Source organism: Apis florea, unplaced genomic scaffold, assembly GCF_048593485.1.
Source record: "Apis florea isolate Af1SG1 unplaced genomic scaffold, ASM4859348v1 contig_3758_pilon, whole genome shotgun sequence".
Classification (NCBI taxonomy): Eukaryota; Metazoa; Arthropoda; class Insecta; order Hymenoptera; family Apidae; genus Apis; species Apis florea.
In genome coordinates this window covers 326,403-352,472 of record NW_028256839.1, presented here as the reverse complement: position 1 = coordinate 352,472, position 26,070 = coordinate 326,403, and the positions used below count along the sequence as shown (strand labels likewise).

At 19.6% G+C, this 26,070-nt stretch overlaps 1 protein-coding gene across 1 annotated transcript in view; it reads left to right on the top strand.

The window, feature by feature from the left end:
* The first annotated feature begins 967 nt into the window (after window positions 1-967).
* Galphao (G protein alpha o subunit) overlaps window positions 968-26,070 on the top strand; it is a 102,171-nt gene continuing 77,068 nt past the window's right edge. The window contains exons 1-2 of the mRNA XM_086915033.1: window positions 968-1,667; window positions 16,887-17,362. Coding sequence (XP_086771159.1) covers window positions 17,245-17,362 — 118 coding nt within the window. The 5' untranslated portion in view covers window positions 968-1,667; window positions 16,887-17,244. The remainder of the gene's footprint in view (window positions 1,668-16,886; window positions 17,363-26,070) is intronic.

Sequence of the window (26,070 nt, the reverse complement as noted above, 5' to 3'; positions counted from 1 at the left end):
AAAATTTAAAAAATCTTTATCATTTTTTTCATAATTTAATTATTCATTTATTATTTTTCTAACAAATTTTAATTCTTTTTATAACTTATAAATTTATTTATAGTAGAAAATTTAATAAATAAATTTGAAATATGTAAAACAGAATAACTTTATTTCTCTTGATTACTATTATTATTTCCTGTACTTCTAGAATCATACATAAAATCGTCATGTGTTTAAAAAATATTAAAACAAAAATTTTTTAAATATTTTAAAAAATTTCGTTAATATTAATTTAATACTTATGAATTAAACAATGTAATTTGTATTCAAATTTTAAATTTCTAATTCTTTTTAATTAATTTTTTTTTTATAATTTTGTGTTTCTATATATATATATAATATATATATCCTTAATTTTTTTATTTTTAGAAATATCAATATTAAAAGATTTTAATATTTATATTTTATTTAATCTATTATTTTTTCTTTTTTATTTAAATTTTATTAAAATTTTAGTCTTCAAATTTGAATCTAATTTTTTTCAATACCAAATTTGCAAATTTAAAATTATAAATATTCTAAAAAAATCTAAATTTCAAATTATAAAATTATTTCTTCACTTTAAATATGAATAATATAATGGATATATTTCGAATTTGATTTATATTTTACATTATATTTGTCAAGTTAATTTAAACTTAAACTTTAAACTTAACATATAAGAATTCAAATCTTTTAAAAATTATTTCAACTTCCTAAAATAATACGAAAAGTTTCAAATTTTCGATTAGATGAATTCGATCTCACGAGGGTCAGTCGATTTTCAACTATCGAGAACGAAATCCCGCGCATGCGTTTAACTTGATTTCTCCTTGCCATCCCATAGACATGAGTGGTGGGGCCAGTCGGTGGATCGATCGACGTCCCGTCAAACCTCGCGACTGTGGGTGCCGTTGCGCCTCTGGGCGGGGCGAGAGGGCGCCTCAGTCGTGTACCGGATCCCACCAGGGAAGCGTCCAGCTCCTCGAACGTTTCGGAGTTGCTCGTTCGCTCGGATCTCTCTCTTTTCTCTCCATCAATCTTTCGAAAAACGCTCCTCGCGATTTTTAGAGGTTGTGTTTAACTATAACTAAGAGGTATAAAACTCATATAATCGGATAACGCATAGAAAGAGAGAGAGAAAAGAGAGAGTAAACGTGAGAGCGGTTATAGTGTCCTTCTCTGGGATTCGAGATATCGTCTTTTCTTCCTCGTACCCCGTAGTAGTAGTTCGAAACGAGTCGTGCATAGTATTACTATAGTTCCAGCGGTGCGGATCAACCAGTGATCAGTTCGACGCAACGCTGTTTATATCTTATCGAAAGATCCAGGAACGAGTCTATATGAAAATATTCCTTCGTTCAAAGTAATCGGCGTTTCGTTTACTCTTCCCATTGGCTTATCCGGTTCGCGTTTGTTGCGTTTGCTTGTTCGGTTCTTGCCGGTTATATCGATTCGAGAAGTGATACGGGCGTACATATATAAAGATACACGCACATCTCAGTGAAACAAGTGAGATATACGTTAAGAAGAGGTGCGTAAAAAGAGTTTTGGAAGTATCTACGGGGGAGAGACGTCTATGTGCGCGCCCGGAGACACAGAGAGCTACCCTGGCACCTAGCGGACGACGCGGGGTGGCTTCACCAGTGAGTCTCAGCTTTACGCCCTTCTTTTGCTTGCTGATTCACCGTCACGATTCCTTTCGATGCTTTGACGAAGAGAATCTTTTATGTATCTGCAAAAAACTACTACTTCTGATCTTTTATTCTATATCACCATGTGACTTAAAGTTATTCATATGAATAAGTATATTCATATTTTTTCAAATCTTATTTTAATTACTTTTAACTGTATTATATTTTATATATATTATTATACTATTATCAAACATATTTATTGCATTTATATATTTTTATTTTTCAAATCAACATATAAATAACAATTTAATTTCAATTTTTATTCTAAGCAAATAAAATTCCAATTAGACGATTATTAATATATGCATTAATATTATATATAGAATAAAATTTATTACAAACACTGAAAACATATTCGATAAAGTAATTAATAATCAATATTTTTTATATGAATTTTTTATATAAATTTTCTTATCGACGGTTCGAGAGGAGTATCGAAAATGTGTGCGATCAAACATCTCGAAAATGTCTCATTTTTCTAACTCTGTAATCTCTGTAAATAAAACGATTCGATTATCTGTAAATTCTGGAAAATCAATATTAATTTTAAAATCTGAACATTCAAATCGGTTATCGGTAACTTTTTTTTGTTGGAAATTTTTATATTAGATGTTATCTCTAAATTTGTTTTTGAATATAACATTTGATTGTATTATAAAATAATATTTCTTAATATTCAGATATTAATACCACGATTTTTCTATTATAACTCTTTAAATAGTATTTCTTAACATTCAGTGCGTTGTCAAACTGGATTTTATAATCAAAAATCTTCAACTACTTTTAACTCTAATGCTTCGTTTTTCTATCATACAAATTGTTCATTATCTCAAGTTTTAAATATCTTTGATAATTCACGGAATTTAATTAATATTAATGTGATCAAAATATGTTCGCAATGACAATAATTTTCTATTTGAGCTTAATAAAATTTTTTTTATTACACATATATTAAATGTTGCATATTTGCCATTAATTTTTTTCTTCATTTTGGATTTTTTTTATTTATTTGTAAAAGTAATTTGTTAAATTTCTATTATTCGAAATTAAAATTGTAGAAAAATATTTAATATTAAAAATTATTTAATATAAAATAATTAATATTTATGAATCATCATTTAACACTATTCGATTTCCTAAAATCGAATTGAAATTTATATATTTAAAGTATTTTCTGTTTTTAAGTAATTATTTTGAAGAAAAAATTGTATTGCGATATGCCTATAAAAAATAGTAGATAAACGCATCAGTCACATACATGATGTACATTCTGTCACAGATATATAAGTATAATTTCAATATAACAATAGGAATAATTTTTTGCAAATATCTCATAAATCAAAAGAATTTGACATTTTTATGAGAAAAAAAATTATTTAAAATATCGATTTTTATAACAAAAAATTATTGAAATTGAAAGAATTGAATATGAAAGAATGATTAATTTACAAATTTACCAAAAATAAAAGATTATTTAAAGTATGAAGTAAAAACTTAAATATTCATAATAAATTTATAATTTATTTATCATTTAATAATAATTATTATTTATTATTTAATAATATTATAAATAAATTTATTTATCATTTCTTAAAATTATAACGTTTTCTTATTCGTAGTAATCAATAATTAAGAACAAAAAAATGTTAAAAACCAAGAAAAAATATAATTTTTTTTATTTATGATTTTTGTTTACATTAAATTAAAAATTTATATTAGAATTTTAGAAAAGTATAATATTTTAAAAATACAATAATATAATACTTTAATATATATTATGTATATAATATCAAATATAATAAAATTATATTTGAATAAAATTATAAATTCTTTAATGATAAAATTTACATCACAGATATGTAGAATATCTATAATATAATATGTAATCTGTAAATAAAATTTAGATAAAATATTTTTTTTTATTAAACAAGTTTAAAATAAATAATATTAATCTTAAATATTGAATATACATAAATTATTTTAAAAATATATATCATTCTTTTTTATTTGACGTGAATTTTGTTTATTTAATATTTTATTTTAAAAATATATTGATATATATGCATAAATTATGAAAATATTTTAAACTATTATATTTATTGTTAATTCTTGAAATATATATAATATTTTTATTTTATATGAATCACATATTATAATAAAATTCAAGATTCAATAAAATTTAAATTTCTTCTTTTCTTATATTACATAAACTTATAATTTTCTATTTTAAAATATAAATCAGTTATATTTAAAAAACAGCTATACTTAAAAATAGTATATACAATATAATATAGCAAGAATATTTTATATGAATATATATGTGTTTTCTTAACATATTAATTAAATATTTTTTCTTTATTTTTTTTTCAAAATTTTGTTTCTTATATAATAAAATAATTTGTATAATAATATTTTTCTTCGAATAATTTCTAAAAATAATAACTAATTAAGTATTCTAAAAGTCAAGAAATATTTTTTCTATCTAACACAATCTAAAACAAATTTTTCTTTTTCACATTTTTTTACATAATAAACTTTTTTAAACAAACCTGTGTAGGAATATATCTATACAAGAAAATATTTCAAGAGAAATTTCTTTTTAAATTTTTTTTTTATTTTTAAAAGTAATTCTTTTTTGTAAATGAAATATTTCATGAAAATTTTAAAATTATATCATAGAAATGGAGAGAAGAAAAGAAAAAAAGAAAGAAGATAAAGTAATGCGACATTGCCAAATTTACAGTTTAAATGTCTGCCCTTTAACCGAGGTTTCGTTCCCTTTTCTAAATTTCCGAAAGGATGTGATGGATCATCAACCGAAAGATATATTTTCTTTGGTGGTTTAAAAGAAACTGTCGTCGAAACTGTAGCACAAATTATGTTTCGAAAAATGTATCATTTATTATTAATATTGTGATCGTGAATAAATTATATTTTGATGCTCCACTCTCTTTGAACAAGAAAGTTAAATTTTTTTTCACAATTTTTTTCATAATTAGATTTTTTTTATTTTGATTTATTAATATTTTTATTATTTGATTTATTTTTATATTTATATATCTATAATTTATTTTTAATTTATTATTCTTAATCTAAAATTATATTATTATACAATAATATAACATATTATAGTATATATTTTTTGTAAGAAATTCCATATTATAATTAATTATAGCGTTCATTTTTTAAAATAAAGGAAAATTTATAAAATATATTTTTAAAAAATGAATATACTTTAAAAAAATATGGCATTTTTGATCATTTTAATTCTATTTTAAATTCTATAAATTTAAAATTGTTTTTAAATATATTTTTATTTTCTTGAATTATTAAATTGTCATAAATCATTTTAAAGATTATTATCTAAAAGTTCTTTATTCTTTCATCAAAATATTAAATAACTTAAATTATATTTCATTTAAAAAAGAAAAATATTCTATTATTAATTATGTATTAATTATAATAATAAAATATTATTTAATATAGAAATTGTATAAATTATTAAACAAAATTAATTAAAAGTTATTTAAAAAATATTTATAAATTATATATAATTCGTATATAAAAATTTTACATCTCTTCGTTCTAATAAAATATGAAAATAAAATATTTCATTGTTCATTGAGAATTATTTCGTTTAAAAAATTTTATTAATTTTTTTAAAAACAATGAACTAAAATGTATTTAAATTATTTTAAAATTAAATATGATTCAAAATTTTAATTATTAATATATTTTATATTAGAGTACTTTTTTTATTTATGTATTTGAAGTTCATTTATTAAAGCTTATAAGTAATTAAAGTTTACATTAAGTAAAATAAGACTTAGATCTACCTTTTTTTTTTTTAAATATTCTTATACTGATTCTGGAATTTATACATCCAACAAATATTTTATTAATAATTAAAAATTTATTTCATAGAAAATTTTAATGGAATACCATGCAGTTATTTATCCAACTTTTTGTTAGCTATTGTAATTCTTTAAAATCTTGAAGTAGCTTTTAACGAAAGCTTATAGACAGATAGGAGGTTTCTTATCGTTACTGTGCGAAACACGTCCCTGACCGGTCAGAAATAATCATTTGAATAGCATGATTAACCCCTTGCCTTATATGTAACAGTGTTGTTCAAGCCTTGTTAGCAAGTATGAAGAGTGTTCATTATAATGATCATCATGATTTTTCAGGCCTTCCTCTTAACAAGAAAATCTCGAATAAAAATTAATTTGTATAGTATTGAATTTGCAATAAATTGCAATATGTGTGTAATATAATAAAAATTTATATTCAATAAAAAATGAAAGTATCTGTATTTCTTTAAATAATATTATTTTTGACTTTAAGTATTTTGTATTTAATTTCAAAATTTAATTATATTAACTCATTACATTATGAGCTTGAAATGATTTTGAATTCAAAATAACTAAATACGATATTGTTGAATTTATCTTTAAGCCATAATACAATGTAAATAAAAAAAATTTATATAGTTTTATTTAATGGTTGTCATTCAAGATGATATTTTTGTTTAATAATAAATTTTTAAAAATTATTATTAACTAAATATATACAATAAATATAAAGTATTATTATAGATATAATAAATTTCAAAAAAATTTATAGAATTTTTTATTAATATAATTTCAATGAATTACCAAATATATATATATATAATAATATATAAAAAATTTATATAATAATTTTTAAAAGTTTGAGAATAATTTATAAAAAAATTATAATATTTATATTTGTTTTTTAAAAAATTAATAAATATTTAAAAAATGATAAAAAATATATCATATTTAATAACATATAATACAAATATTGTAATATAAACATTAAAAAAAAAAGCAAAATTTTTTCTATAATATTAACAAATTATTGATAAAACAAAGAAAAATAAAATATTATAAAAAGAAAAAGTATGAATTACGAAAACATTATCAAATAATTTACAATATCAAAAAGCACAAAAATTAATTTATTAATAAAAAAGCATAAAAAAAATAAAAAAATTATTTTATCATTTTTCCATTAATTAAAAACAATTTAAAAATACTTTAAAAATTAGAAAATTCAATACATTTATTTTTCTATTACATCAAATAGATTTTATTAGATATCATGATAAAATAATTTAAAATATTAAAAAATATTACATAAGTAAGAAGATTAAAAAAAAAATTGCAATTTACAAAAATATTCTTTATAAATAGTTTTTAAATATTTTATTATTTTGTTTATTTAAAAAAAATTAAATTTGAAATGCTTTTGAGATTCTTTCATAATTACGTTATAATAGTATTTCAAAACTTCATTGTTTTATTTGTAAAAAAAAGATTTTGTAACAATAAAAAATTAATTATTAATAAATTATTATTATTAATAAATATTAAAATCACTATGAATAAAAGTATTTTATCCAATATAATACGAATTAAATAATTTAAAATTTTTCAATTTTTGAATTTATTTGAAATTAGATGTGATAACAAAACATTTATGTTAAATAATTTTGTAAGATAGTTTTAAAATATTATAGAATTAAAATTGATTTACAAAATAAAAATATTAAATAATCAAGAAATTTCTATTGTTTGCTTTATAAAAATAAAAATTTACATATAGTGAAATAAAAAATCACTTATAAAATCTGTGCCAGAAAAAATCTGTTGTTCAAGCAACTAGAAATTGTTGCGATTTAAAATTAATTGCGTGATGGATTGCATTTGACATTATGTATTTCTATATATATTTATTATGTTTTATTACAATAATAATAAATTTAGCGAAGTGAAAATGATAATATTTTTAAGATTTAAAAAAAAAAAAGGATTCAATTATAAATATGATTAAATTATTAGAGTTTTATCTCTTTTCTATAATAATAATGATATAAAAAATATAATTTGGAATAAAATACATAATGTAATAAATATATGTATAAAATAAAATATATAAAAATAAAGTAAGTTACAATATAAAATAAATATATATATTATATTATTATAATTATATCATATTATGTTATGTAATATATACTATATATTATATAGTATTATATAGTATTATATAGTATATATATAAATATTATAATATATTATTACACATTAGATATTATAATATTATAGTACAAAAATTTGAAAATCAAAATTTTCAAAAGAAATAAATAGTTTAATCCTTTTTATTTTGTCATATACAATCAATAATAATGGTTTGCATTATTTTAATAAATCATTAGTCCTTTTTTTTTAATTAAAAAAATTATAGTCACGAAAAATTATATAATAATTCAATCGATTTTTTCGAACTTTCTAAAAAGATCTTTACTAAAAATCATTGTTTGAAAAAATTCATTGTAGATATTAATAATTGAAGTTTTTCTTAGATTATTATATATAAATAATAATAAATAAATAAATTCTTTATTAAATCTGAATAATTATATACAAGATTGTAGTAATGTAGTGAAGCGATTCGATCGATTTCCAAGATAGATTACGTTTTATTATCTGTTTAATATTTCAGATAACCACAAATTAAACTTGTCTTTATGTCATTGTTTATCTTTCTTAAATTATTATATTGTTGCAATTTAGAACGATTCAATGTTTCTTTTGTAATTCTTTTGTAATTTAGTTATTTAATTTTTATTTAATAAATTATTAATCCTTTGCAAATTTAAGAAAATTATTATATTATTATATTGTTATTATTGTTTATTATATTGTTATTTGAATGTCGTAAACTTTTAAATTTTATTTATTGTTAACATTTAGGTTGCGATTACGATAAATTTTTTTTAATACACTAATATTTTAAACTAAACAAATATTTATCGACTAAAGTCATGGTTCATTTAAAGAATATAATGTAACTACTTTCATAGATTATGGACTTTTATGCAAATAGATATTCTTCATATTACATATATTTTGAATATTTTACATAAACAAATATACATGTTTAAATATAATATAAATGAATATATTACATTTTTTTTTTCTTACATTGCATTCAATTATAATGCAAATTATTATTTTAAAACTTTTTAAAACTTTTTAAAATAATAATTTGCATTATAAAGTTTTAAAATATGTAATACATAAAATATTCTTTTGAAAATATATGTCAAAAAAAAAAGGTAAAAAAAAAACGTAAATAATCAATATTTTGAGATTATTTCTATATTTATTTATATTATTATATATGTAATAATTTTATTTATATTATATTATTATAAATTTTTATAACACATTGCTAGATATTTACATAAATATGCAAAGAAATACAGAAATGTGCAAAAACAGAACAACAAGATGTCTAATTTAATTAAAAATATATTTTTTATGAAATTTAAGAAATAATCTCAATTTCTCAATTATATAATATGTGTGTGTGTGTGTGTGTGTGTGTGTGTGTGTGTGTGTGTGTGTGTGTGTGTGTGTGTGTGTGTGTGTGTGTGTGTGTGTGTGTGTGTGTGTGTGTGTGTGTGTGTGTGTGTGTGTGTGTGTGTGTGTGTGTGTATTATATAATATATGTATACACCCATATAAAATATCTCTTTTTTAATATGAAAGAAAATGAATTAGAGTACATTTGTTTTTATACGTTTTTACTTTGATTTATTTAAAATTATATTTTATGTAAAAAATGAGCGATAAAATTATAAATTCGATAAAATATATTTTCGATAAAATAAATTTTATCATTTGAGAATGGAATGGTTTACTATATATTTTTTTGTTCAGAATTTAAATCTGAATATAAAAATTGTTTTTCATGTTTAAGAGATAAATGTGTAAAAATTCATTGAAAAATATTTTTTGTTTATGCTTAAAAAAACTGTATATATATTTTTTCATTTTGTAATATATTAAAAGATAAAGTTGAATCTTCGTAACTTTTTGTTATTAATAAATTAAATATGAAATAATAATGTAATAATAATGGGATGATAACTTTAAAGTGATATATCTCAGCAGCAAAAAAACGATGGTAATAAAATTTAATTTTGCAGGAGAAAAATATTTAAAAAAAAAATTACTTTCTTTGATTATGTTTTCTAAATATTCTATAAATTCAAAATTCGAAAAAATATTTTTTATTCATTTATTTCCTAAATCTAATATAAGCAATTTTTATGCTTTCTTTAAGTTTAATATACAAAAATAAGAAACTATTCCATTTTCAAACAACAAAACTTTGTTGATATTTTATCAAATCTCGTTCGAATATGTTTATCTTATACGTTTTTTTCATAAATAGATTAAATTTATAAAAAATAAACTGTTTCCTGATTTCTTATATTATTATAATTCTATATTATTCTATATTATTATTAAGAAAATAGTTTATATGAATACATAAAATTTATATTATATTATATAAATCTTGAGGAACATTAAAAATCATAGAATATTTTATATTTTGTCATATATCTAATCATGATTAATAATGTATGTGTTATAACTCGATAGAGAAATAAATATTAAAAATAAATATTATTAAATTATTCAATAAAAATTATATGAATAAATGGCAATATATTTTAAGATCATTAAAATTAGTTTTCAATAATTATTAATCAAGTACTATTATATATAATATAAATAAACTATATTATATAATTATTATGTAGTATAATATATGAAAAACATTATTTATGTAGTATTATGTAATATATTATTTATTGTTATTCTATAAATTTTATAATAGAATATTTTTATATTATATTATAATAGAATATTTTTAATCTAGTTTTATCTTGCAAATTTAGAAATTTATATTCATAAAAAGTATGAAACAAAAAATATAATTTTATTAAAAATAAACTTATTCAAACTTTTCATTTAATTTTGTACGAAAAAATTGCTATTTTACATTTTGTTTAAAATTGAAACTGTTAATTTAAATATAATGCATACAATTTTTGCAACTGAAAATTTTTTATGAATCAAAAATGTGATACTTTTATAATAAAATATATGATATTAATTATATGATATAAATATGATATTAAATATACTATAGCTGTTTCTTGGTTGAAATCATATGCCGGAAATATTTTATTTGATAACATGGTATCATTATAGAAATTAAAATTTGAAAGATAATTAAAGTTGAAAGAATAATTAAATTCTATGTTAATTAATTTTCTTATGTATAAGGTTTTATAATTTAAGTTTTTCTATTTTTTGATCAAAAATAATCTAACTCTAAGATTATAATTATAATAAAAAAATATATATATATATATATATATATATATATATGTATAGAATTATAGTTCAAATTATAGATTCAAATTAAAAGAGATAAATATATTTGTACATGATTGTTAATTAATGTTATTGAAGAATATAATTAATTTTAATAATTATTGAAAAGTAAAGAATAATACAAATTAGTTATTTGTTACAATATTAGATGATAAGTTTCAATTTTAAAATAAATGAATAGATTTTTTTTAAGAAGAAGAAATAAAATTACATAGATTATTTTAATTAAAACTAATAAATGAAAATGAAATCAAAATATCCAGATAAATTGTTAATAAAATGTATTTTAATATATTAGATTTTATTACAAAGATGAATGCATAGAAGGAAAATTAAAATTAGTATTTCAAATATAAAGAAAGATCTCAATATAATTTATATTTATATTATATTAATTATTAAATTATTAAAAATATTAGTTTAAATATTAGTAAATTACAAAATATGAAAAACATGAAGAAAATAAAAGATAATCATAAGATAAGTAAAATTATAAGTATATAAAAAACGAAAGTAATAAAGAAAATGAAACTAATTAAAATAAATAAAATAGAATATATAGAATATTTAATTTAAATAAAATATAATTAAAAAGAATAATAACGCAAATTTCTGAATAATTGTGCAATATTATGTTTAAGTGAAATATATATTTATATTGTTATCAAATTGTTTAGACGAATTTAAAATTATATGAGTGAATTTAATAAGTATGATTTGATGCAATCAAAGGAAAAAAAAACGAAAATACACAAATAAAGATCTAAATATTTTACTTAATTAACTATTTCATAACTAAATAGTTAGAATATTAAATAAAAATAATACTTTTAAAATTTTAGATAAAAAATATATTTTATATATATATTGTGTACAATATAATAAATAACAAATTTACATATGTATACAATATTTATGAAAAAAGAAAATGAGAACAAAAACTATAAAAGTATAAGAAAATAAAAATTCTAGTAAAGATATTGATTGAATATTTGTATGTTTATTGGGAAAGATATTAATATAATAATTGATGAATTTAATTTAATTAAATAAAAAAGTCTCATTGATTATATAATGAGAAAAAACCTATAAATATGATAATAAAAACAAATAAAATAGTTTGTATAATGTAAAATGTCAAAGATTTTGTTTTATCAATAGTATATTATATAGAAGAAAATATATCAATTAATAGTAAGAATTTAAATTAATTATTTTATATTATATTAATTATTTTATAAAATAATAAGTATGAATAATTATAAGAGAATTAGAAGGTTAGACATAATAATAAAGCTAGTTTAAAAAGTTTAATTATAAAATCAAGAAGAAAACAGATATTAGAATTTCGACAGAAGAAGCATAATATGACATAATGACGAAATAATCAAATATTTGACAATATGATTAATAACAATTTGATTAAGAATTTAAAATAATAATATAAAAAAAATATGTAAATCACATCTATTGAGGACACAATTAAACAATAATATTCTTGAAATAATGATTTTAAGAATATTGATTATTTGTTGAAATAAATTTTGTTAAATAAATTTTTAATAACAAAAAGTTTTAATTAGTCTTATTATCCTATGATAATCATTATAAAAATGATACTTCGGATTTTATGATATATATAATTGTAAGCAGGCAAAGTTATTATTAGAAGATTAAAAGGGTAGTTTAATAGCAATAATTTTGATGAATTTCATGAATGAAGAAAAAATTTTTATTGCTATTAATTGGTGATTAATCTGAAAAGTAAAAAATTGAATTAAAAAGTATAATGTATTTATAATAGATGCTTGAAAAATATATAAACAGAATAATATTGCACGAAAAACATGATGAAATTATTGAAAAAATTATAATGTTCGATTTTTAATATTGAATATTGAAATTTTTAATATTGAATTATAATTATAGTTATGTTCTTTCAAATTCTAATATCTTTTTTCTTATTTTAATAAATAATATTTTATTTCAAATTTAATAGTAACATATTATAGCAAGCATCATAAAATTATATTTTTTTTTAAGTCTTTTTAATTGAAATATAGTTTTAATTAATATATATTTTACAATTATCTTTTAATTAACATACATTTCAATTCAATCAAAATATAAAGATAATATATCATAAAAAATAAAAAAAAACTATATTTAAATTTTTTTAATTTTTATTAAAAATTAGAAATAGATTTAAATATAATTAAAGTTAAAAAAAATAGATTTTTTTATAGGAAATATCGAAATGCATTAAATAATTATAAAAAATTATATAATTCCATTAAAACAAATGAAATTATTTCATTATTTCATATGTTCATGTATAAGTTTAATTTATTTATAATTAATTAATTTAATATATCAATAGTAATCATTTATCATTAATTAATTTCACTTATCAATAGTAATCAATTTAACTTATTAATAGTAAAGAATTAAGTTAACTGAATTATTTTCCTTTCAAAACAGAATAAGTTTAAGTTTCGTATGAAACTTTTTTTAATAATTAATAATTCCAGAAAGTATTTAATGATTAAAATGGGATTATATATATAATTTAAATAGTATACATAATATATATTTTATCTAAATACAGTGTAATATATCTTTTCATTAAAGAATGTTAAATTAGAAAAAAATATCTTTATAAAACTTCTTAAATATATATAAAAAATGAAATATTATAGTTGTCATTATTAAGAAAAATTGCATAAAAATATATAAATTTCATAGAAAGAAATATCTAATGTACAATATTAAATAAGGTAGAAAATTATTAAGGCATATAGATCTAAAAAAATTTTTTTTTATCATTTATCAATACTATCAATAATCAATAAACATTGTTATACATTAATGACAATATTATATACAATTAATATGTAATAAAATTAATAAAAAATTTCATATATCTTACAAAAAATTTTTTCTAATCAAAAAATTTTTAAGAAATTTTATGAGTATGTAAAACATAGATTAAGAAATTATATAATAATATAGCGTATAATGCAAGATATATTTAATATACTATATATATGTGTGTGTGTGTGTGTGTGTATAATTATAATATACAAATATATCATTATAATATTTTAATAATACTTTTTAAAATTATAAACAATTTTTTATTTTATTTAATTGTCTGAGAATTGTATGATAATTTTTCAATATGAAAATGTTACGTAATGTACAAATGTATTGAAATAGAAGAAAAATATGTAGAAAATCTTTTGTAGCCAAGAAAAAAAATTATAATGTAATTACTGATATACGATATGATACTTCTCGAAATGAAGAATTGGATTATTTCAATTGAATATTTATTAGAATTTTTTTTCATTATTTAGAAAATATTATCTATAAATAAATAATAATTTTTAATATTATAATATTATAATTTTTTTTTATATAGAAAAATTTTGTTTAAAAATTAAAGGGTGATAAGATCAACGTTGAAAACTTCAAATATTGGATAACTATGTAATATTGCATGGTGTTGATTTTAAACAAACATAAAATTGGCCATATTTTCATGATTTTTTTTGCATTCGTTCTGATTTATTAATAAGAGAAATGATTTCTCAATTGATATCTAATGTAATTTCATAAATATTCAATTAAAATTAAAATCTGAAGATTAACTTAATTACATTTGTTATATTACTATTTAATTATATTTACATATTGTTACGCAAGAAAACACATTTTAATTAATTTGAAAATACGTATTCTATATTTTAAAACATTTTTTTTTAATAATAATAAATTTGTTAGAGATAGTTAGAGATTATAAAATATTGTATAAAAACATGATAAATAAGTGATAAATAAATTTTGATTGTAGATTAGACAAATACATAAAAAATCCAAGTATTTTATGTGAAAAAAATTTTATTTACCAGAATTATTTAAATTTTATATAATTTGCAACAAAATGATAGCATATCTTATAATTTTTAATATTTCTCAAGACTAATGCAAAAAATAATAATTAAAAGAGATGAAATTTTATTGATAGATAAAAATATATATAATTACAAGATTTTTTTGCTGAAGTATATATGTATATATATATTCGAAGATATTCCATTGTTACTAATATAATTAAGAGTTTGTTGAAAACTATATCTATAGATATCAAGATTGTCTATTAAATATTTAACAATTTTTAAAACTAAAACAATTGTAATAATTTTATCTATATTATGTATAGTACTGAAAATTTTTTATTAATATCTCAGAAAGTAATAAATATCCGAAGCTAAAATTTTATATTTAAAGTTTCTTGTTCTTTTATCATTCCTTTAAATTTTGTATCGTTCAGTTATTGGAGTTTTTTGGACTTTAATCTAAATTTGTATATAAAGATACAGATTTTAAGAATTTTAAAAAAATTAAATTATTGAAATATCTTTATTTCGGATAATTATATCCAAAAATTGAAATTAATTTTATTTAATATTAAAATACGATCAGTTTGATATCGATTTATATTTATTTCTATTCTTGAGAAATGATATATAAATAGATTTAATTGTTATTTAATAATTAATATCCATCATATTAAATATTTATTAATAAAGAACTTTCTTTTTTATATTATCTGAGTTAATTTTCAATTATAGATTTATATTTACGTAATAATCAACAAATAAATTACATAAAGAAATTTTCATTATTCACATTATTATTTTCACATTATATTTTTTCTTTTGCATACAAGGAATCTTACACAGAAATCTGAAATTATACCATGTTTATATACTAATAGAAATGGCGACCGCATACTACTACACGTATTTCTACAAATGCATACATATAAATCATAAAATTTAATGTAATAATATCGAAATATTATTTTTACACTATTTTTTAAGAATAATTCGAAATCTCAGATCCAACATATCGATTATGTGCAAAGGAAAAAGTTGCTAAAAATAATTTTTTTATAACATATAATAATGGACAAAAAAATTCGTATATTTTTTAAAATGGAATAACTTTTTTAAAATTGGATCAAATAATTTGAATTTTTATTATTTTATTATTGAATTTAATATTAGAAAGATTAGTTTACTAGATATGTAGAAAAATTTTTATAAATTGTTATTGTTCGAAATTGTGAAAAAAAAATAAAGATCATGATTTTTTTTCTGAGTTTATAATGAAAATTTGAGACATGCCTTTATAGATTTATAAATAAGTCGATTGACATTACTATAATTTATAAATAATTAAAAATAGCAAATATCACAATCAAACTTTCGACTTATAATTGTAATAAATCTAAAAATTTTTATATTTTTTGATGTTTGTAATTTTTTTTATATCAATTAATAAAATTTATCATTAATTGCAATGAAAACAATATCAGTCTCCTCTTTGATAACTGTTATTGCAACTTCGATCGTGCGAAGATTATTTTATATTTCATTTTTTTACGTAAAATTGGAAAAATTTCTAATTTTTTATGGATAAATATAAATGGCAATATTAGCTAATTCTTTTTATATTATGGATATCAACTATCGTTATCTATTTATATGAACAATTAATAAGTAACAATTGCATGCTGACGTATTAATTATTATAGATGTATAAATAAAATTTTACAATAGTAACAATCCTTTTCAAATATCTCGGAAGAGATTATAAGAGATTGCCGATTAAGTATATAAGGAAAAATTATCCCGACCGATATCCTCGACATCGCATCAAGATCAAATTGATCGGAGCAGCTTTTCTACAATATATAATTAACCTATTATGAATATACACGAATAATAGAATAGAATTAAATTATTACACAAATAATAGGTACGATTGAATAAGTGATATGACAAATGTAAATTGTAAATATTGATTGTTGCAGAGCTAGTGCTTGCGAGAGGGTTAAACTCGTTCCAGGGTGGCGGGCTTGGTCAGCAGGAAGCGGCGAGCGTCGCGGAGCAGTAGCTAGTGAGGAGGAGAGGAACGGTAACGAAGAAGACGAAGACGACGTCGTCGGGGAGTAAGTGTCGAAGGGTGGCGGCGGAGGTGACGACGCGTAGGAGGTGGCGGAGGAGGAGGGTGGTGGTGACCGTGGAAAAGACGACTCCTGCGACGTGAGTCGCGAGCCGTGGCTGGTGGTGGTGAAGTGGCCACGAAAAGAGTAGAGTAACGGTTTTCTGGCCGACGAGGGAAAGAACAGAGGCTTGGTGGTGGCGTTTGTGAAGGCAACCTGTGGCAAGATGGGCTGCGCCATGTCCGCGGAAGAGCGGGCCGCACTGGCCCGTAGCAAACAGATAGAGAAAAATCTGAAGGAGGATGGTATTCAAGCCGCCAAGGACATCAAGTTGTTATTACTTGGTGAGTATTATACATTTATTTTTCAATGTTTCTCATCATAGAAGAAAATTCAATCAGGAAAACTAAGAAATTTTTGTATTAACAAATAAATTGCGTGTTAATAATCCTTTATATATTATGTAAAGTATACAATAGCGAATATAGTTTTCGTGATGGTATTCCGCAATGTTCCATTCAACTGTATGCACTCTTAATGCAATATTCATTAGCGAAGAATAATCTCCCGAGAACGATTTATAGAAATTTTATTTTCAAATGAATTTTCATTCTAACATGTAATATTGTATTATAAAATAATTTTTTAAGTATTAACTCTTTGCGCTTCAACGATGACTTTCAGGCATCACTCAGTATAATGCGATAACTCCAGAGGTGACTCTCCAGCACCAGTTGGATTGATGTAGCAATGATCAAATCTAATCAAATGATTAGATTTTTATTTGAAATAAGACCGTGATCTCGGATCGAACTATTTTCGGCGTTATAGATAGAAATATTATTTTCAAAGTTTCTGAGTTTTGTAAGCGTGGAACTGTAATGAAATTAGTTCAAGTGGAGATGAGTTTGATTTTTCGTTATTAAATAATGAAATGATTTCTATTTATTAAGAAATTGACGATAAAGAGAAAGAAAATAGTAATGAAAATCGAGATGCTGTAAGAGAAAAGTAAGAATAAAATAAACTATGAATTTGAGAACAAGTTATTGGGATATTAGTTCAAGATGAATTTTTCGTTATTAAATAATGAAATTATTTCTATTCATTAAGAAATTGACAATAGAGAGAAGGAAAATAGTGATAAAAATAGAGATGTAGTATAAGAAGATGAAAAATAAGAATAATAGACAATAAATGAGAGTACGTTATTGCGATTGCAAAGTTTGTAATGATATTTTATTGTGATATTTGCCCTGACGAACCAAGAATGCTTCTTAGTAATTACTTTATTATTAAAATATCACACAACATAGATTTTTAACATTCAATAAATTATCAAAATATAAAAGTTTTATACATTAATTTGTGCGTGAAATCATTTTAAGTTAGCTAAGAAATTCAACGGATGCAGGAAATCTGGAGTTATTGGTTCGCCCGAATGAAAAAGGCCTAAAGTGCAAAGGGTTAAATAAAAACTGAAGATATATTTAATATTTTAATTAAATGTCAAAATTAAACCCTTCCCGTACCATTTAGCTCCAAGAAATAGGGCTAAACAGATCAAAGCTCGAAAACAGTTGCAATACGAGTCGAAATACAAGTATAGAAATAAATGTGATATAGTCATTTGCTTTACGCAATACAGCTTTTGTGAACGTAAACAATAATTCTTTTTGCTTTCATACATATGTATATTATAAATCTATTATTTTTTAATAAATGACAAATAACAGTTTCGAAACTATATTTCATAAATAACAATATTTTAATAGAAATTACAGTCTTCTGAGCATCTTTTGAGTGTGCCTTTGTTCTAAGGAATATAATAATACTACGCCTAAAAATAAATAGTATATTATAAACAAAAAATTGAATTAATATCTAATAGGAAAATACTTAGTTTAAAAATTAATTTAGTCTTGCATGATTTAGACGCTTTCTTATTGGTACAAACATTGGATTGCTTCCATGTAAATGTTTTTTGGTATCGTTGCATTTTGTAAGGGTTTATTATAAAAAATAAAATTATTAAATCTTACTTCAAAAACTAAAGTACAAAATCACTAGCACGTTTATTTTGCAATGTGGATTATAAGAATCATGATTTTCTCGTGGCATACTGATAAAAACTCAGAAATCATGATTGACAAAAATTCATTCCACGAGTCTCACTCGTGATGTTTAGGTTTAGTGATTTTCAATTCACGAGTTCCACTCGTGCTATTCATCTTTATCACGAGTCAGACTTGTTATAGTATGGGAAGGAGATATTAAATATCAATATGTAATATTCACTAATCATTTCATAAACAGCATCTAGTTTAGTTTCTTTTCGCATATATATTGATTATATTTGGTGCTATGAAAATATTCACACGACACACTTTTGGCACTGAGACAAGGATTATTCAAATCTCTCGCTGAATATTCAAATCATATTATGATGTGATTTCTAGATATGAAATTGTAAGTCCACTTGAAGATTTTATTCAATTTATTAGAAATAATCAATCAGATTTACAGATTTCTTTAAAAGAATATTTTTAATAACATGTATTATTCTATTAAGCATGATGTCATCAGCTAACATTTATATCGTTATAATAGTATATTTATTGTAAACATTTGCAGAACGATGTAAATGTTAATAACAAACTCGATTAGATTACACGTTTGTACAATTAATTATAATTCGATTACAACTATTTGATTAAATTAACTAGTAAATAACTAAATATTTCATAATTAAGTAAATTAAATTAAATAATTATATTCAATATATTTTATGAAAAATAGTATATTAGCAGAAAAAGTAAACTAATTAATTTTTTTATTATTTCATTTTACATTGATAGTTTAATCGTTTGGAAAGAAAAATCATATACATATATTAGGAATTATTTATATTTAAATTATGTTTTCAAAGTATAGATAAAATAAAATCAAGTAAAACATAACAAAATTAATGTAATGTAAAACATGAGAAAATGATGTCTAAAATTAAATGAAAGAATATAGATTTAGAAAGAAAAATTTTAATAGAAAATTATGGATTAAATATCGGATAGTGATCAGAAAAAGAAAAAGAAAAATTAAAAAATATTGAGAGTGTAGGAAAAGAAAAAAAGATAAAGACAAAAAAAGTAAAATAAAATGTAAAGGATACATAAAGAAGAGAAATAAAGAAAGAGAATAAAAAAAAGAATAGAAAAGAAAATAAAAAAAAGAAAAAATCGAAAATTAAATTATAAAGAAAAAATATAGAATAGCATTATAAAAAATTTAATAAAAAAGAAAACAAATAGGAACAAAAATCACTATAATATGTTATATAATAATGTTAAAAATAATAATAATATAAAAAATATATATAAAGAAAATAAAAAATAAAAATAATAATAAAGAATTTATAATAAAATAGCATTATAAATAGAGAAAGAAAATAAAATAATGAAGATGGAATGAAAGAAAAAACAAGAAAAATTAGAAATAAAAAAAAATTGAAAAAAATATTTATATAGAAAATAATCATAGAAAAGGCAATGAAAAAATAAGTAAAAATGCGAAAAAGAAAAGAAAAAAAATATTGTTATTAATCATTTCTTTATAATCAAATCTTATAATCCTTAAATGATTTTAATTATCTATCATCGAATATTTATTGTATGGTATAGTCACGTATTACCATTATTTATTATTTTATTGTCATTATTATATTATCATGACTATAATCACTCATCATCATATACGCAGAGAGTATTATATACCGATCAATAAATCATGCACTAAAATTTCGCATTCATTCTATCATAACATGCATTTATTTATAATTCTTTATATGTTAATTCAACATAATTTCAAAAAAAATTGAAAAATCAATAATTTACATAATGAAATAAATATTATATACATAATTTTTTTTTATATTAGAGATTGATAATAAATTCATTGTAAGGAAAAAGTTTGCAAACAATAAAAGAGAAATATTAAGATAGAAAATGAAATATTTATGGAAGAAAAGTTTAATTTTAAAAAAATATTGAATGAGCAAACGAAATAAAAAAGTGGAAAAATAGAGTAATTTAATAAAATTCAAATAAAATGAAAAAAAAATAACAATGTTTAATTTTCTACAGTCATAATCAAATTAAAAATGACAAAAAAATTTATATAATAAACAAGAATAGAAAAAAGTAATATATATATAGAATTTTATGTAAGATAAGTAGCAAAATAAAAAAGGGAAAAAAAATTAATATATTGTTTTGAAATATATTTTAAAATTTTAATGAAAGATAAAGATTTCTGAATATATATATATATATATATTAATAATATATTATTATATATTATATTATAATATATAATATAACATATATAATATAATATAATATAATATAATAAAAAATTAAAAAAAATTGAATGTTGAGCAAATTTTATCATCAAAAAAGAGTAATGAAAAAAGAAAATTTTATTTCTTAAAATAAAATAAAATTCATAAATAATTATAAATTCACGAGATAATTCTTAACAAATTTAACGGAAATATTAATAAAAGTAGTACTATAAAATATATTATAATGTATATATATATATATATATATATATATTAAATTTTTTCATGATATAAATTTCGTCTATTTTCGTCTATTAAAAATTATGGTACAGATTTTATAAATTATTTTACTGAAAAATATTTCTTTCTTGAATTTTATTCATTAATAAAACTATATATAAATATAAATATAAATTCATTCATTTAACTATGGAAATCTAAATTTATATAATATACATTACTGGTCACCAATAATCCATATTGGTTGTATATCAGTTAAATGTAATAAATAATCAATTTCCGGAATGATTTGTAATAAAATAATTACCGTATTTTATCGATGAAACTTTTATTAGAGAATGCTATGAATATTTTACATGAAATATATTAGTTGGCTTATTAGAAAATATATCATCAAATAGTTATTAAACAATATGATTTCTAACACATAATGAGTTCGAAATGAATTTTATTCACATCGATGGATAGACAACTTCATAGGTCCTCGATTTCTTGATTTAATAGATTTCTTTCTCTGGAAAATTCTAAAAAATATTGTTTATCAAGAAGTGCTAATTACGCCGGAAAACATGAAAGAACGAAATTATTGCGGTATGTACAGAATAAACTCAGAGATAATAAAACGTGCATGAGATTTAATAATTCAAAGATTGTAACTTTGCTTCGAATCGAGCAAATAAATATCTTCTTTAAGATAAAAAAAATTATTTCATTGATAATTCCTTGTATTTCTTTCATATAAAAATAAAAATTCAATAACATCGATCAAAAATACTACTAATGATGTTGAAATATCTTAAACGCATCATATACAAAAAATATTTACATTACATTATTCATACTAAAAATTATATGTATATGATATTTTTTCATGTCATACAAAGATAACAAAGATATCTAAATAATGTATATAGATAGAGTTATAAGATCATTCTATATATTAAATATATATATAAAAATATATATATTTAAATATATATGATAAAAAAAGAGGGATAAAAAAAGAATAATCAAAATAGAAAAATAAAATATATCAATTAAAAAAGAAAATGTAAAAAGATAGATTTAATATAGATATAATAAAAAAGTACTGAAAAAGAAAAAAAAATATAAATGTTATAATGTATATTGTATATATGTATATGAAAATATAAAAAGCTGTACTGTTAGGTAATATATTATTACAATAGTGTAAAAAGATGAAATATAAATAATGTAAAAAAATTAATAGAAAAGCTGACTAAAATAAATTTAATGATGAGCGACTGAAATACAAATTATCATATAATAATTAATACTTATATAAATAATATGTAATGGGAATAAATTAATATTATAGAAAAATAATTTAAAAATAAACAAATAAATAAGAAAAATATTATATAATTCGATTAATTCGATTTTAAATCACTTATAAATCTGGTAGTAAATATATATTGTCGATATTGGACAATTTATCTTTATTATCTATTATAAAATGATAAAATTAAAAAAAAAGATCTTTATTGGTCATGACATGATAACATTTTATACATAAATTACCATTTCGTAAAAATATTTGATTTGTTCCTTGGAAGATGAATCTTCTGGTTTCTTAATTTGAGTTTATATGATTATTATTCAGGTTATTTCAAAATCATTTATAAGATATACACTTTCAAATATTGAAACACATATAAGAAGGACAAAACAAACTTATTGAATATAATAGCTATTCAATTCTGATTATTTTAAGAAATAAATTACACAATTTCTTTAAATAAATAATTTCTTCAAATAAATGAAAATTTTAATTTAAAAAGAATCGAATTATTTTATTATATCAATTATTAAAAATATTGCACATGATAAAAAACAGTGATACTCAAATCTTAAAAGATATAATAAGTTCAATTCAATATTAAAAAACAAAAGATTATGATTCTTACACATAGATAGAAAGTTTGTAATTAAATATGTATCTATTTATTTATATTTAGAATATTTCTCACATATATTATATATATATAAATATATGTTTCTCAAGATGTATAATAGTTTGATCTCGTGTAGCTCTTAGTTTATTCGTGAGAAATTTATTTTTTATGAAATTTTAAGTTAAATTTGGAATTAATTAATATTTCTAAATTAGCAATATATTTCATTTTATCATTGATCTTTGAAATTTTCGTATTAATTTAATAAATTTTTAATTAAAAAAAAACCTGAATTTTTTCCCATAAATCATCAATTTTTTAAATCATAGTCGTAGGAAATCAAATTAGAACCGTTCAAATTTTCAACATTTTCTATCTTTTTTAGAAAAAAAATTAAAAAAACTAAATAAATCCAATTAAACAAATTTAGACAATTTATATAAATTAATTATAAAAGTTTCATATTTTAAATATTACTATGCTTAATTATTAAAATTTATTGATTATGAAAATGTAAAAAATTTTTTATATGTGACAATTTTTGAAAATTCTAATAATAAAAGAATAATTATTTTCAAATTAACTTTTTAAATTTTAAATACTTTTTATTAATTTTATTAATTTTAAATACTTGTAATTATTATATTGTCAAACAATTGAAGTTATTATTGATCTTTGTTAAGATAGTATATGTTACATATCCATATACATAATATTAGTATTTAACATTTAATAAAATTATAAACACTAGTGAACATGATTTAATTTTAAAAATTTCTTAATAAAAATATTTTATTTTATTGATATATTCGAGATCGCGCCAATTGAAAATTGAATGGTATTCCCAGTGACAGATATTGATTTTTGATAAAATTAGAAAAAAACAGTCATAAGAAAATGAAAAATGCAAGAAAATGAAAATAATTATGCTTATTGATGATAATACTAGTATTGAACGTATATGTAAAAGGAAAACAGAATATGTGAAAAATTCTTTTTCATTTTTTATATTTTACAACTTGAAAAAATTTATCATACAATTGTACATACTATATGAAGGAATCTTTATAACGCATATAAAGATGCATCATTAATCTTGAATTCAAATTTAGTGAATTCAAACTCTGACTAGTTTTTTAAAATTCTTCTTAAATATCTAGTTTTAGAACTATGAAGTACATCTTATAAAATATGATACATCTCTCTATAACCAAATTTATAATAATAGAAATTAATTGTCTCCTTAATTAATGCTAAATCTAATCCATGCAAAGTTTTTAAATCGGATTTGTGTCAGTTTTTATATTAGAGAAAATTTTTAATCGTTGTAACTTTGTGGAATACGCAAGATTGATATATAGAGCAATTTAATTCAAATCTGTTTTATGTATGTGAGTTTTCTTAAAATGAATTTCTTAGAATATTTCCTAGAATTATGTGGAATCGATGATTAGTATAAAAAGATTGCCAAGCAATGAACATCGTCTGTATCTATTCTGTGACACAAATGAATATAGTAAATGGAATTCAACATAATTGTATATTTTAATAATATATATGAAAAATTTTTTGCTCACAACATCTCAGAATTAGTAACTTGTTACAAAAATGTTACAATGTTGTTATAAATGTCTTTAAAATTAAGACTGAACAATGATAACAAAAGAAGAAAAAGTTATTCAAGATTTTAATTTTGACAACATATTTCAAAAATTTAAAAATTGTGAAGTCTCATCTAATTTAAATGATTATATATCTTATAACTTATAACTTATATTATTATATCAATAATAAAATTATTTGACTCTCTCCTTGATTCTTCTATAACTATCTAAACTATCATAGAATGTGAAGTAATTATTTTTAAAGAATAATCATTATCTTTCATTTCGATGATTTTTTAATATATTATAGAAATTAATATCTTTTAGAAATTTTTCTTGAACATGTAATTGCCGCTTGGTTTTAATTTTCGGGATATTACAACCAAATTGTTGTACATTAAATCTAAAATCTATATGTATGCGCCATGATAGCATATACGTCAATATGTTCGTCATTTTTTGCTTATCTATTGTTTCTATAATATAGTCTATAATATCATATCGTGATAAATGAAAAGCAATAATATTGTTCAAAATGAAATCGAATAGATCAATATCACCATAAATATTTATTTATTGTTTATATCTATCCATAGCGAATTTTGAGGAACTTCGAATTTGTGAAATGCAAAAGTAAAATATAAAAAAATCTTTGGGCAACTGAAATTGACCAAAGTTATAACGATAACAATATCAATTTTATATTTTTTATTTATGATTCTCATTTCAATTTCTTCGTAATTTCAATTTCTAAATATTTTATATTTTATTTTCTCATTCCGCGATTATTTCAAAATTCATGAGAAAATAGCTTTTTAATTGGTTTACCCGTTATATATTTTGAACATCGATCACTGTGGTTTGTAAAAACAGTAGATAAACGGTGGTCATATCTAACACATGCTGATAGATGCATATATGTATAGGTGAAATTCAATAGTATTTCAATAACA